Below are 15605 nucleotides of genomic sequence, written 5' to 3' on the forward strand. Positions count from 1 at the left end.
ATTTTTAAGTAGTTTGATGCCCAAGAAACTGATAAATAGCAATTCAAACGTTTTCATCCTTGTTAACTAAAATTTTTTCTTTTCTTCAATTTTTAAGTGTAATGCTTTAAATATGTTACTTACATGATACTTTAAAAGTATGCCTTTTATTTATAGAATATGCCAAGAATAAAGCAATATATATGTATGAGATATGTTTACAATTAAGACCAAGTCTTTTGCAGTCCCCAAGAAAAGTACCGCTGTACAGGTGAGGGAGAGCAATTTTTTTAAATTACCATTGTGTGCTAAACATAGAACAAATATGGATTCCTTTTTTTTTTTTTTTTTTCTTTCTAAGTGGCACTAATTTTCAGGAACAATATTTCTTTTGACCCTTAAATTCTTTAACAGCCTTTATAAAAGGTACCCAACATATCTTCCCATTCTTCAGAGGGCCATTGAGCAGTGGTATGGAGAGCCAGCATGTACAACTCCCATCTTAAAGCTTATGGCAGAACTGATGCAAAACAGGTAAGAGGTGTGATAGGGGAGTGGAAAAAAGTAATCTCCTATTTGACATCACTCCCAAAGGCCAGACTTTCCTGCCTGGTGTGTGTGTATTTAAGGCTTAGCAAGAACCCAGGAACCAAAACTTAAGATGATCAGTGAAGGTAACAGAACTAGAGATACAAGGTTGAGACCTTTGGGGAGAAAGAATATAATATACTTAGGTATATATGGGGACTATGGGAAGTGGAAAAAAATTTGGAAGACTACAGCTACCATTATTTAAAATATTCAAAGGCACAAAATGGAGGAAGGGCAGATATTTTAACTGTTTCATTGCTTAACTGCAATTCTGTAGAATTTTTAAGGAGGGAAGAAGTTTAGAGGTCTCTGAGATGAGATGCTTTATTTTTATAGATAAGGGGACTGAGTCCCAGAGCAATTCATGGACACACAGTTTGTCTCAGAAGCCCTGGGGATTGTCCCTACTTTGGCTTCTGAGTTATCCTTTTTCCTCTGTACCAAGATGCATGTATGTGCATGATTTATGCAGTCAACAATTTTTATTTAAATACCAACTACAACACTTCTCAGAAATTACCTTGTTGACCTTATAATTTACATAGACAAGCGGAGATTCAAATTCTCTGTATATAAATATTAACAAAGGTGTAGCTAAAAGAGAAAAATTGCAATAAGCTAATTGGTTTTGCCTCTTTAAAATATGTCATTATGAATATGGCTTCGCACCAAATTACTTGTCACTTAGCCATCCCGTTTCATCAGTTCCTCTTTGTAAACTGCATGTTGGAAGGGATATATCCAGGCAGGAAAGGAGTATGGATTGCAGCTCTAATTTAATCTCTGGTGCTGAGTTTTTCGCAGCAAAAGTTTAAAATTTTTAAAGCAAGAGGTAGAAAAAGACCTGGCAAATAAATAAATGTGAGTATTATTCTCTTGAAAACTGTTAGTTTTTTTTTTAACTATTCTCATAGGTGCCTTAAATTCTAAAGGAACTGTGGCTATATATTTTATATTAGAAATTTAGATTTTATTAAACTATAATTATTTCAGCCAAATAATTGATATTATTTATTACTGATATTTAATACTAAAGGAAAAACATTACATTGTATATTGTAAAGTATTTTATATTTGCCATAGATGGATAATTCATATCTAGCACAAGTGTCCTAAGAACTACCTAGTAAAAATTTGTAATATCAGAAAATGTTATCTTGTCTTTATTTCTCTAGAACCTAATGTGAATTATGTATATATATATTTCTTTAATCAGAAATTGTATGTCAACAATCAGACATTTACAATAATATTTCTGATAAGTTGTAATTGCTCTTAATTCTAAAGCATTTTGAAAAAGCATATAGAGAAGCAACAATTTATCCTATTCCCGGCGAAAGGACTTTTTAGCAAATATCTTTGGTTTTTGATATTTCTTTGCTGTGACCTGTTTTATATTTTTGCTAATCCATGTAAAAATATACAGTTATTTCTTGAAAGCAGAGTGACAAGGCATATCAGCGCCAGCTAAAGGCAAAGTGATGTTAAAAAAAGCAAATGGTATGTCAGGATAGCATGTCAGTTCTTTACCGTTTTCCTACTCTTACCCACATGTCAGGAACTAGAGAAGCAGAATTGTTCTCATTTAGAACTTATTTCTCTTTATGTGATCCATGTGCAATGGTAACTTATAATCTGTATGTAACTCAAGGTGTTTGAAATATGCTTGAAGTATCAAATGATTCATCATGCATATGAGCAGTACGAAAGTTACCTAGATTTCCTACCTGTTACTTTAGAATTTGTTTTAACGCTGTGTGTTGGGCACTATAGGAGATCTCAGATGTAAATCTCTACCCGAGTATCTATATAAAGTTACACATACATACTTGGGGTTTTTTATTATTTATCAACCACTTTGCATGAAAGGAGAAGGGGGGTAAGAGGTCTGTTATGTAAGATGTCACGATGTTGTTTTGATGGATAAAAAACTGAATTCTTTGAATCAGCAAATAAAAGAAAATAACTTAATTGTCCCAGTTTATAGTGAGAAAATTAGCACACACATTTTATCAACACTCGTAAATGGAATGGCACTTTAAAAAGGATAATTGTACTGCTGCTACTTCTAATAAATGAAAGTTCTAGGTATTTTGAATCTTTATTTGGTTTCTTTATCTGCACATATAGTCTGAATTTTTGCTGTATTTCTTAGATCCCAGCGTTTGAATTTTGATGTATCATCTCCTAATGGAATTCTTCTCTTCAGAGAAGCTAGTAAAATGATTTGCACTTACGGTGAGTATCCTTTTCCATATTTGTCTCTGCAATATAAGTTTTATCTCTTTGGAGGAAAGAAAGATGTTAGTTATTTTGTTCTTTTGAACCTTCATATCTGTATGAATTTGTGAAGTGGATGATAGGAGTGCATGAAGCCAGGTAGCTATCATATTGGCATCAGAAGTAAGCAGCATGCCTCTGACTACAGATCATGCCTGACCAACTTGATGAATTTCTTCTGGATAGAATTGCAGCGTCAGTAGGCAAAAGGAATACACTAGATAGAATATTGAAAAGTTATAGCACATTCAGAATTGCTAAAAGTTACATCAGGGAGTTTGCTATCTTGGGTCAAAGAATGTTTAACTCAGTATGTCACCAGCACTGGGTTTTGGAAAGATACCCTGTTAAAGAGCAGTAAGTATTTTTATAGGGAATTTTGGGGTACTGCACCCCCAGAATCAGGGTTCTACAGTAAAGATTATCCTATTCAATTTGAGTTTAAAAAAAATGGTTAATAGTTAGAATTGAGCCTTGGAACTACCATAAACCCTAATACTTGCCAATTCTGACAGCTTCATCAATGAAATTCTCAGTTTCTGAAACCTTTATACAGCCAGGGAATGAGGGTATGATACAGTGGGTAAGAATCCTCTGATGGTTTGCCACACACTCACTGAACACTAACTGTAAGCTAGACTCTGCAATGTTCTTCTCCTTGAGAGAGGTTTCTGTGTCTTATTCTTTGTCTCCTTTTTTGCCTATCTGTCCTTACTTTCCCAAATCAATAGCCAACTCTATGTTTGGCCTCAAAAATTGCCTGTGATTCTTATACTTCTTTTTGAGTACCTAGAAACAGATTTTATGAAATTTTGTGAAGCTTCTTTAAGTGTACATGTAGGAACAATCATTGAAAGCATAAAACTTTTTTAAAAGTAAAAGCCTATTTCTTTCAAAAGCAGAAAAACAGTTGTTTTAAATTGTTTTTACTTCAACTCAAAACATTCTGGAACTCTGTTCTGTATGCAGTATAGGCCTCTGTTAAAAAATGCTTAGTTTTAATTGTACATTTAATTTTTAGAGTTAGAGATTTTAAGTGTATGGAAACTGCAGAAAGCACCTCTTGAAGGCAGTAGACCTGCATTCTCTTATTTTCATCTGTACCAGCAACTATATTGCCACAACTGTTGGTTGAAGATGGACACATTAGAATCATATAAAGTAGAAATGGTTTGCCTCCTGAAGGTAAAAATGGACCCCTTTTTAAATACTCTCAATACAGTTAGCTGCACTTCCAGGGTATATCTAATCCTTCCAGAATTTTATCATGCAAAAATAGATGACTGGCTCTTTTTCCCAAAGCATAGTATTTTAGAAAAAGCATTGTTTTTGGAGATTTAAGGCTCTAGTACCATTCCTAATATGAGCCCTCATCAACTCCATGACATTCAGCCAAGCCTCTTTGTGTCTAGTTTTCTCCTAGATGAAATTAAAAATAATGAATACCTACCAACCTACCTGTCTAGTTAGGATCAGAGGTGGTTAACTGAGCTACTTGAAGTAAAAGACTTGGCACAGGGTGTGATACGGATTAGGTACTCAGTGAGCCAAAGCCATTCGCTTACACTCACAGAACCAGCCTTCTTTGGATAGGAGTTCACTGACCAAAACAAAAAACCAATCACTTTTTTGTTCAGGGATGCCTCCTGCTTGGACCATACTGTCCTGCTTCCTTCTGCCTGTGACAAGTGCGAAGTGTCTCCTCGCTTTTTAAAAAGAAATCATATTTCCCATTCTGAAACAATGCATGTATAAGAATTTCTTAATAATAAATAGAGCTTTAACTATACAAATGATTCCTATTACCGTCCACAATTGTATCTTTCCTTCCCCCTTTTCTGGATCCAGTTTCTCTCATTAAGTGTAATGTTTCCTTTGAGGCTTACTTACTGTTGCAGTAGGGCTGATGAGAGCAGCAACTCCCTGCTCTTCCGGTGTCACTGGATCTCTAGTGTAGGACAGAATGTATGTCCAGCAAGTGGCACCAAATCTATGGGCTTCAAAAGCTATTCAGTGATGTCAAATCTATGATGTCAAATGTGATGTCAAATCTATGGGCTTCAAAAGCTATTCAGTCTTCTGTCCAGTTGTTTGACATAGACAAAATCATTGCAGCAAAAGCTGAGAAAGGTAACTGTGTGAGTATTACATTGGAGGAGGAGACAGAGAGAGAGGGAGAAAAGGAAGAAGAGAAGGTGGAGCAGACAATAGAAAACCTTCGAAGTGTTCTTGAGAAGAAAAGCCAGTAAGAAGTTTTCTTAACACTGAAGAAGGACCAGGAGATTAGGGTAAGGCTCTGCTCCTCGGTTTGGACTAATAATGATGGTAGCTTCCATTCTTTTAATCAGCTACTATGTGCCTGCTCCTATACTAGACCATTTATCATTCATTAGCCGTTGAATCCTTAAGGTATTATCATCTGCCACTCACTAGTCATTTGGCCTTGGTTGAGTTGCTCAGCCTCTCTTGCTTCAGCTTCTTGTTAAACAGAGAAAATAATACACTGTGTAAGGTGGTTATGAGGATTCAGTTACACAATGCATGGAAAGCCCTTAGACCAGTTAGTTACTACAATTACTGTTATGAAGAAATTGAAGCTCATGGAGGTTAAGAGATTCGCCAGATGTTGCATAGCTGGCAAGTAGTCAGATTGGAATTTCATTCCAAGTCTGTATAACTTCACATAACAGCCTTTCCATATTCCTTTCTGCCACTTGGGAGTTGCCACATGAAAATTGTGCCTTTGGTATTTTTGATGAAGCACTGTTCTTTAAAGTATGGTGGTTTCTGTCCTAAAACTTAAGGGAAGTCAAAGTCAAAGGGAACTCAAGGGCAAAATGTCCTTTAACTTTGTCACCACTCTGACACATGCATGTTACATAGTATAGTAGAAAAGTCTTTTTCAGCCTTCATGATTCCCATGCCAGCCCTGATCAGCCAAGCTTGATTTTGTCTGTCTTTACCTTCTGCGATGTTTTATTACCCATGCTTTTACCTCTGGAGGTTCTAATATGCTCACTGAAGGGAGATCGTGTGGTTCCCATCCAGGAGTCTAGGCAGTGAGGGAAAGAATGACAGAAGAGCGGGCATTGTTTATTTCTTTGGTAAGCCAAGGTGAAGGAAGGGGAAGCCCATGGAGGAAAGAGGCCAGAACATTCTTTGATCCCTTCTGTTCCCATTCTCACTGGGTTACTTCTCTGCTCACCTCTCATGGGCAGTATTTGTGTGGTCAATGATTAGGGCGGTGCAGAGGCAGAAGGACTCGGAAATTTCCAAATGCACCTGATTTGTTATGTATTTTGTAGAATACCTCCACCTTGCTGCTCAATGAGACTGGCAGGAAAATAATACTTCTGATATGCTGTTTTATTTATCTACATTCTGTCATGATATACTTTGATGTAAGTTTTTAATTTTGCTTCAGCTCTCAGCTGCTCTCGCCATTACAGCTCAGGGTCAGCAGTGAGGTTAGCCACAGTAGCACAAAACAATTTCCTGTTTGCACAGCCCAGGTAACATTTGGATGAGGATTAGATTTTACCACATTTTCTACTAGCCCAAGCCTATTATTTCTAATGAGTTTTAAATTGCTTCAAGAACACGTATTTCAAAATTTAGTGCTATGATCTGTTCAGCCTGAGCAACTTAATAAAAGAAATTTCTTTCTTAAATTTTTGGTTAAAATGTTGCATGCAGTGTAATAAATGTTATTACTTTGGAAACCTACTTCTCTGTTTTAAGAACTGGATGTTTTTTATGCTCAATTTCCATTTGTCTAATCTTTTCTTCCCTTTGCCTCTGGGTAATGGTATCTTTAGTGACATCTGTTGGTTGAAGAATACACAGAAGGGAGAAACGGAGAAATAGTGATTGTTTTTATAAGGCTGGCAAAAATAGAACTGCTTTTATTCCTTCCTTAGGTACCTGATTTAAGAAAGCTTAATGTGTGAAAAATCTAAGCGTTAAAAATGGATAGAACAGTTATAATTATTTATTAAACATAAGAATTTACATCAGGGTGCTTTTGAGCAGTGTATGCTCCAGGTGCATTTAAGGTATGGCTTTATAATATGCTTAAACTGAATTTGCAAAGTGATATACAAGCCACTGTTATTTTGACCACTGGCACTTTGACCAGAGCCACCCAGCTGCATATAGTTGCATTAGATTTATTTGTAAGAGGGGTCACCTGTTTAAAGATTTTTTTTTTAATAAAAGACCTTGAAAATTACTCACATGTACTATTAGAAGCATTGTAAGAATGAAGGATTATGATTTATATTTATGCTCAAATGATTACAAAAAGATAGCTGAAGAATGTATTGGTCTTGAAATAACTACAGACTTAATAAAATGTTACCAGGAAATAGCAGTTCTGGAAAACAGATTAGTTAGGAACCATGCATATAACCTTAGATTCTATCAGAAACTTGGTCAGGGACATAGAACAACACAGTAGTTAAGTAAGAGCACACAAAAATCTTGTGAAGACAACAGAATGATCAACACCTCGAGGATCCCAGGCCTTGAGGAATACATTCCACAGTGAATCCACACGCAGTGGAATTGCCCTTCTGCACATGAGCAAAACATGCTACATAAGCTGTTAAATAAGTGAGGGTGATCTCTGAACAAGTGCTTAGAGTTCAGGAGATTATTTCATCCATGCAGTTAATGTTTGTTGAGTGTTTACTCTGTGTCTGATAGTGTGAGAATTACAAGGGACAGGAAGAGAAATAAGCAAAAAAGAATCTTACTGATTCTTCCCTTAATTGAGTTCAGCAGTGGATTCAGACCAGTAAGTGAAGAATTACGCTGTGCTCACTTTTGTGCTTAAGAGGCATGCAGAGTGCTCTAGGGGTCCAGAAATTTCTAACTCAAACTGAGGGCCCAGAGGAGGAAATGAGAGTAGGGCCCAGGAGTTTGAGGAGGGCATTTCAAGCAGGCAGTAGCTTTTACAAAATCTTATAAATATAAAATATTAACATGTTCTATTAGTAAACTGAAGGATTTCAGAATTGTTACAGAAAGTAGAAAGTAAAAATCCTGATTATCGCATCACTCAGAGATAAGCATCAGTAATAGTTTGGTATGTTCTCTTTCCAAGTTTTTATGTGTACATACACACATTATTCCAAAAGTAGTGTTATAATACACTTGCTAGTCTGTAATTTGCTATTTTTTATTTATATCATGGCCATTACTCTATGCTAATATATATAAATCTGCCATGACTCTTTTTTCCTTTGGTTTTTGATAATTTTTTTCTATCATATCTTCTAAATAGTTGCTAAGTATTCCATTTTATGGTCATACCATAGTTTATTTAATTATTCACCTTTTGATAAATGTAATTTTTATGAACATGTAATTTTTCACCATCATACACTGTTTGTCAGTAAACAACTTTGTACGTTCAGCTCTGTGAGCATCATTCATTCAACAAATATATACTGAGAACAATAGGAGCTGTTCCAGATTCTGGGCATATCAGTGTTCAAAACTGAGAAAGAAATTATTTTGTATGTTAGAAGTTGATGAATACTATGGGGAAAAAAACAGCAAAGCAAATCAGGACAGGGGGCAAGTTCAGGGATTGGGAAACATGTAGCAGTATTAAGTACAGTGATCAAAGTAGGCCTCGTTGAGAAGACGACATTTGGGCAAAGACTTGCAGTAAATGAAGGTGTTAATTATGCAGCTGTCTTGGGGAAGAGTACTCCAGGCGGAAGGAACACCAAGCTTTAGGGTCCTGAGGCAGGAGTGTATCTGACATCAGTAGCTGAAGCAGAGTGAACAAAAGAGAGTAGTAATGAAGGCAGTGTCATGGAATGTCATATCCGTAGACCACTCTCAGGACTTTGACTTTCGCTCCAAGTGAAAGAAAAGGGCTTTAGAATATTTTGAGAGAGGGCTGGCATGATTTGATACTTGATACCACCAAGGTGATAGCAGTGGGAGTGATGAGAAGTGGTTGGATTCTGGATATAATTTGAAGGTAAAGCGAATCAAATTTCTTGGTGGATTGGGTGTATGATATGAGGGGCATGATGTAATCAAGGGATTTGGTCATAAAAACGGTAAGGATGAAGTTACCATTAGCTGAGATGGAAAAGACTGAGATGAGTGTGAAGGGGATCAAAAGTTCCGTTTTGGTTGTGGTGAGCTTAAGATGCCGATTCAAGAGGGGGTGTTGAATGTGGCAGAGTAGGATATACAAATCTGAGGTTTGGTGAGAAACAGATATGGTAGTCGTTGACTCTTAGGTGGTATTTAAAGCTGCAAAACTAGATAAGATCACTGGGATGGGGTGTGAATTTAAATATAGAAGATCTCGGTTTGTGCTCTGGGGTACGCCAGTGTTAGGAAAGGGAAAGAGGAGGAACCAGCAAAGGACAGACTGAGCAAACACTGAAGTAAGAGAAAATCAGCAGAGTGTGTGTCTTGGAAGACACGGAGGACGGGGTGGACAGCTATGTCAGAAGCTGCCAACGAATCAAGTAAAATGAGAACCAAGAGTCAACCATTACATTTAGGGACAAGGAGGTCCTTGGGAACCATGAAAAGAGCATTCTGAGTGGAGTGGGTGTAAAAGAGAATCAGGAGAAGAAATGAAGGCAGTGGAGACAGACTGTTCTTTGGGGGAGTTTTGTTACAAAGAAGAGTATTATCAGGCAGGAAAGTAGGGCCAAAAGAAGGGTTTATTTAAAAAAAAAAAAAAGATTGAATAGGAGGGAAGGGGGGAAATTACTATATTTTGTTCTAAGCACCTAAGAGGAGATGGGAGCTAGTTGAACATGTTGAGGGGCTGGCTGTTTCAGAGGACATATGTCTTAAGTGCAGATGCTAGCAGAGAGGTGGAGATGGTAGTGGACATTCAGAATTAGAATATATTCCCAGAAGTGGCCTTATGCATTTCTTTATATTTTTAATAAATTTTACCAAATTGCCCTCTAGAATGGTTATACTAATTTACATCCCCAGCGATTTTCTTAATTTCCCACATTCTTATCAATACAGCATTATTTTAATCTCTTTCAACCTGAGAGGGAAATATTATATTCCTTTCCAGTCTTCACAGCTTCATTTCTGTCCCAGACCATTTGCAACCCGGGGCCTTGGCTGGTTTGCAGTCAGAGAGGGTTGAGTGACCTGACGTGAAGGGGTGTCAGCAAGCTTGCAGTTCTCTTCCCATAACTGCTCTGATGATGAATGGAGACATTCAGCCTATAAAGCTGTTAGCTGAATATCAAATTTATTTTCAAATTTTAGAGATTAAAGGGGGGGGAGGTAAATCAATGTAATGGATTGCTTTGTAAGCCAGGAAATAACATTGTTCATACTGTTAGTTCCTCCTGGTTCAACGTACTATCGTGTATCTTGTTTCTTGCACCTTTTTTTTTACAGTGTTTTTTTGAGGGCACAGAGAACAGGTAGACTGTGGGTCAGAGAACTACATTGTGAGCCACTGCGGCCAATTCTCTTTTGAAAGAACAAAGGGAAAGTGGTCAAAGATGTGGTATTGACCTTTTCTTGAATTATGTATTAGAAGGAAGTGACGTTACTCTGCACCACATGCACCCAGCTTTACCTCCTCCTCTTTTTCAGGCCATAGCTCCCCGTGTATGAACTTGCAGGCTATTAGACTGGAGAAAGAAGTGAACCCCTTGTATTATGTATTGTTATAGTTTGTATGAGCACTGTGCCAGTACTGTGGTAAGCACTTTACATACGCTGCCTCCTTTACTTCACATTAAGAGCCTTGTGAGTTATGTATCGTCATTATCCTCATTTTATAGATGAGGGAACTGACTTACAGCGGTTGGTAATCTGCTCAGACACCCAGGTAGTAAGCAAAGATGTAGGACTCAAACCCCAGGTCAGTATGACTCAGAAGCCCACCTAGTTCATCACTACGTTTTACACTGTATGTTTATTTTCTGTTAGAATGTTACCATACACACACACACACACACACACACACACACACATTCTCGGAAGAGGAAACCAAGCAGTGAGGGAAATATATCTAATAAGCAAAATTATATCAGGAATCTTCTGTGCTTATTTCCCAGTTTTTCCGCTTATTATTTAGTGGAATTTCTTTTACTGTTACAGCAGATACAACAGTAAGAACAGCAATTCCATAACATCTGTGCTTGCCTTCCCCAGTCACTGCCTTTGGCCAGGTTAACCATTTGATTCACAGCATTCTTTTCCCGAGCCCCAGCATAGCCTCAGCATCTATCTCACTCGGGTCTAATGTTAAGGTTGTAACAGCACCTCATTCCCCTGCCCCCAGTTATGGCAGATATAGACAGTGGGAAGTAATTAGAGGTTTTTCTTTTGATTCTAAACTTTGAAAGTCTCTTATTTCATTAAAGAAAGTATCATTTTTGTCTTACTGCAATAGTATGAAAGTGGCAACTGTTTGTGGCTTCAGTGGCTACCTGCCTGGCAGGGCCTTCATCTCCCAGCTGTCCATCAGTGTAGTGAAGATCTCTCTCTTAGGAAGGAAGTTCTGGGACAAAAGGAGATGGGCCTTTATAGGTGTACGGGGGAGCAGGGAAGGCAGGGAGGGTTGTCCCACCTAAGAAGAACACCAAAACCAAACCTCAGCCTGGTTTACAGTAATATGAGTCTAACTGCTCAGTTTTAAGCTTTTGAATGAAGCCTTTTTGGAGCGACTACATGAACAGTGTGGCCATGCTTTCTCTTCCATAGTCTTCCATCGCCACCACAGAATGCCAAGCCATGTGAGCACAATGAAATGTAGTTTCCTTTTTCAAAACTATTACTCATTCTACTTTTGCAAGGTCATAATGGTATATCAGTTACTGTTTTAATTAACCAGATGTGCCTGAAACAGTCCAAAAGACAAGACATGTATGTCAGGTTATAACTTTAACATAGAGACATAAGTTATGATTCTAAATGATTAATCCTTCTCGATGATAGGTTATCCAGTCCTTTACAATCAAAATGTTTTCCGCATCAGAGTTCTTGGTCTGCCTATTCCATCTTTTGCTGGAGAATATAGGGTCTTTACTTCCTCCATAAGGACATCAGCATACAAAGGCCTGAAGAGATGACCGAGTTTTCTCCACTGACCCTGGGCTCTGCAGAAAATCCAAAATGTGTCAGCCACCACCACCACCACCACTATCACCAAATGACCATAGTTTTTCCCATCACATGTAAGCAGTGCTTTTCTTTCCTGGGAAAGGAAAGGAGCAGAAGTATCTACCCTGATGTATGTTGAAGTTGAAGCCAAGACAGAGAGGCAGTGGTTCAGAACTGTCCTGTCCTACAGTACTCTGCTTTTTCAGACCTTCATGCCTGTGCATGTAACCTACCTGTAATGCTCCCCTCTCCCGTCAAGTCTACCTGGGAAACTGGTTGATTCTTGAGACATAGCCTGTTCTGTGAAGCCTTTCCCTCACTGCTCTTCTACACAAGCTAAGTCAGTCTCTTTTTCTATTCCCATAAAATCTTTTTTTTTTTTTTACAAATTAGAACTTATAAATGAATCAAAGACATGTAATTTATAGCATTCCTATATATGACATGAAAACACTTTAAGATAAAAGTCACAAATGTGAAGATTCTTAGAGACTTTGATCAACTCAATTCCTTTTTCCATAAAATCTTGACATACCTTTCTGATAGTGTTTGTCACATTGTATGTAATTATTTATTTACAAATCTATTTCTCCCACCAGACTGCAGTCCTTCAGAACAGAGATTTTATTTCATTCATTTGTTTGTCCCAGCCTCACACATAGTAGCTATTAAATGCTATCATATTGAGTTGAAAGTTTATGAAACTTACAATATCTTTCTAAGGTAAGTTAGGATGAGGTCATGAGAAAGGGTATAGAATGTGGTATAATTCCAGGATATGCCTCAGCCTTCTAGACAATGGTGTTATCATTCAAATGTATAAATTATAAGCAAAGCCACAGAAGAAAACCTGTATACAGAAATGTCTTATTAAGGCAGATAAAGAGGAGAAAACCTTCACCCTGGGCTGAACCTGTGTTTCATGCTCTGCTAGAATTATTGGTCCTTAATCTCTTAGTAAACATGTGGTTACCATAATATGCATATCAGTCGGGATTCAAACAGGGAAAAACACTGTCACTTATGGAATAGGGGATTTATTTTAGGTATTAAACCTTATATAACCTTGGGCAAAGATGGGGAAATAGAGTTAGAAGTTCAGGGAAAAAAAAAAATCCCCAGTCAGCCCTCCTGAAACAATGGCACGGATGGACAAGTTGGAGCTTGCAGGGAAACCTGAAAGCTAGAGACATCCACCTGCTGGAGTGGGACCATGAAAGGATGCAGGGTGAGAGGAGGGAGTGGTGTGGAAGCATAGAAGTCAGTGGAAGACTGTTGCCTCTGCACAGCTGCTGCTCTCTTTTTGCTGCCAAGCACTTGGTGATAGACTTGGGGTTATTGGTCAACAGGGCTTGTAGTTCTAGGCACAGAGCAGGAAAGAACAAGGACAAACAGAAACCTAAAAATATTTCTACATCTTTTTCTCACACCTCTAATCACAACTACCTTCAGAAAGTCATGGCTGCTACTTCACTTCCACCTTCCAAATCTCATACAGATTTCTCTTTTGTTCAATTCTAGCCCACAACCGCACAGCAAAATGAGTTCTGGGAAATGTAATTTTTGTTTAGCCCAATTGACACAGTACAAAACCACAATATACTTCTGAATTTTGTAAATTGAATTTAGATGCAGTTTTAGAAGCAGTACTCAGGCTTGAACAGGGAGAAGCAGAGCTAAGAAACATGTACGACGTTATAATTTTTTAAAAAGCATCCTTGGGTATTGCCTGGTAACGTGCCTTATTAGCACACATTTCAGAAGAGAAATTGTTGGTTATAAATGCTAACTACAAAAAAATTGTAAGGTGATTACATAAACATTTCTTTGTCTTTTGATGGTCAAACATAGAATTTAAATACAGTTTGTAAACAATCATCTCTTTAGATTTTCTGAAAAAGGATCTAAGGAGAAAAAGAAGTAACAGTTACTGTGCACTGTGCCAAGAACTTCTTATGTGTCTTATTTCATTTAATTCATGTATGAAATCTGTGAGACTCCTAAGAGTGAAGTAACTCAATATGAAGTTCATGTGAAAAGGCTGAAAATTCACCCCACAACTTAGAGTAACTTATTATCTCTGCCTAAGTTATCTTTTTTCCTCGATTTAGTTATTTACTCCTACTTTTTTTTAAACGTCTTATTGAAAAGGAGATAATATATGTATTAAAGTACATAAAGTGAACTAATCTTAAGAGTACAACTCACTGAATTTCCATGTATATACATATATATTCATGTAATTACCATTCAGATAAAAATATAAAAGTTTTCCAGTACCCTTGACTGGTTTTCCTTGGGCCATTTGTACTCCCAGGTAAACTGGCTTATGTGTTTATATTTTTCATTACATGGATAGTCTAATTCTTGGAACACCGTTAGGAGGAAGTGACCATTAGCAGTGAAGTGAAAATGTTAAATAATGTGCCTCATAACTGCTTTGAATTACATCTGCTTATACCGCTTTGTCTTTCTGCTTTTACCCTAACACAGGTAATCAGATCCTATCCCTTGGGAGCCTCTCAAAAGATCAGATTTATCCAATGAAACTCAAGGGCATCTCCATCTGCTATTCAGCTCTCAAATCTGCCTTGTGTGGAAATTATGTCAGCTTTGGCGTCTTCAAGTTGTATGGGGACAACCATTTTGACAATGTACTCCAGGCCTTTGTCAAAATGCTGCTGTCAGTGTCCCACAGTGACTTGCTAGTAAGCAATCATGCATCATGGGAGTCTTTGCGTGAAATGTGAAGTAACACCACCACAAGCTTGGAATTGTTATAACAAAGCCCGGGGAGTTAGAACAGCACCAGAATATTTTATGTTTTAGGACGGCATCTTGATTTAACTTAAAGAATTTGAACAACTGTAGTGGTATTAAATGTGCAGTTTTTAAAACTGCAGCTACCACCTTTGACAAATCGGTCATCTAGAGTGTTCCAGGCTCTCTATCTAGAGAACATATAATTAGCCATTTCAACACATTGCTTACAGCTGTGTTCATAATTCAAAAAAAGGTCTGTGTTTCCTAAGGCAAAACATGCAGAATGGGCTGTGGGATCTTCTGGCTTCATTTCGGCTCTACTTCCCAAGCTGTTTGGCCTTCCTTTCCATTAGAATTGTGGTGTGGTGGACAGAGTGCTAACCTGAAGGTTGAGCAGCCTGGTGTACGGTCTCTGCTCTGCCACTCACCAGTCATTTACCTTGAATAAATCACCTTCTCTATTTCTCCAGGCTTCAATTTCCTCACCTTTAAAATGAGTAAATTAAACAAAGTGATCTCCAGGTCCCTTTTCTACTCTGCCATCTAGTTTCTATGATTTATGTCAATGGTTTCAGACTTTGAAGCCCATCAGAATCACCTGGGCTGCTTATTGGAAATTCAAATTTCCAGGCTCCTCCAGTGAGCTGTGTCATTATCAGACTTTTTTAAAAACATCTCTGCCTGATTACACAAAAGCTAATATATGCCCAATGTGGTTACAGTAATTACTTCAGTAACACAGCCAAATTCATGCTCAGGATTGGTTCGGGCTTTCTCACCCGCTCCCAGCCCAAGGTTACAAGTCAGATCTGGGGGGCCTTCTTTAGTCAGCCTGTTAGAAATGCTCCTTGACATTCCAACAGACTAAT

General features: G+C 37.7%; 1 protein-coding gene across 3 annotated transcripts in view; it reads left to right on the top strand.

Annotated features, from left to right (window-relative positions):
- Positions 1 to 15605, top strand: part of RANBP17 (RAN binding protein 17) — a 276378-nt gene that overhangs the window by 220439 nt on the left and 40334 nt on the right. For 2 of the 3 annotated variants that reach the window (XM_031437777.2, XM_031437778.2), the window contains 3 exons: positions 406 to 513; positions 2726 to 2808; positions 14467 to 14681. In XM_031437777.2, the coding sequence (XP_031293637.1) occupies positions 406 to 513; positions 2726 to 2808; positions 14467 to 14681 (406 nt within the window). The remainder of the gene's footprint in view (positions 1 to 405; positions 514 to 2725; positions 2809 to 14466; positions 14682 to 15605) is intronic. The other variant, XM_064480090.1, reaches the window with a different exon arrangement.

This window comes from Camelus dromedarius, chromosome 27 (genome assembly GCF_036321535.1).
Source record: "Camelus dromedarius isolate mCamDro1 chromosome 27, mCamDro1.pat, whole genome shotgun sequence".
NCBI lineage: Eukaryota > Metazoa > Chordata > Mammalia > Artiodactyla > Camelidae > Camelus > Camelus dromedarius.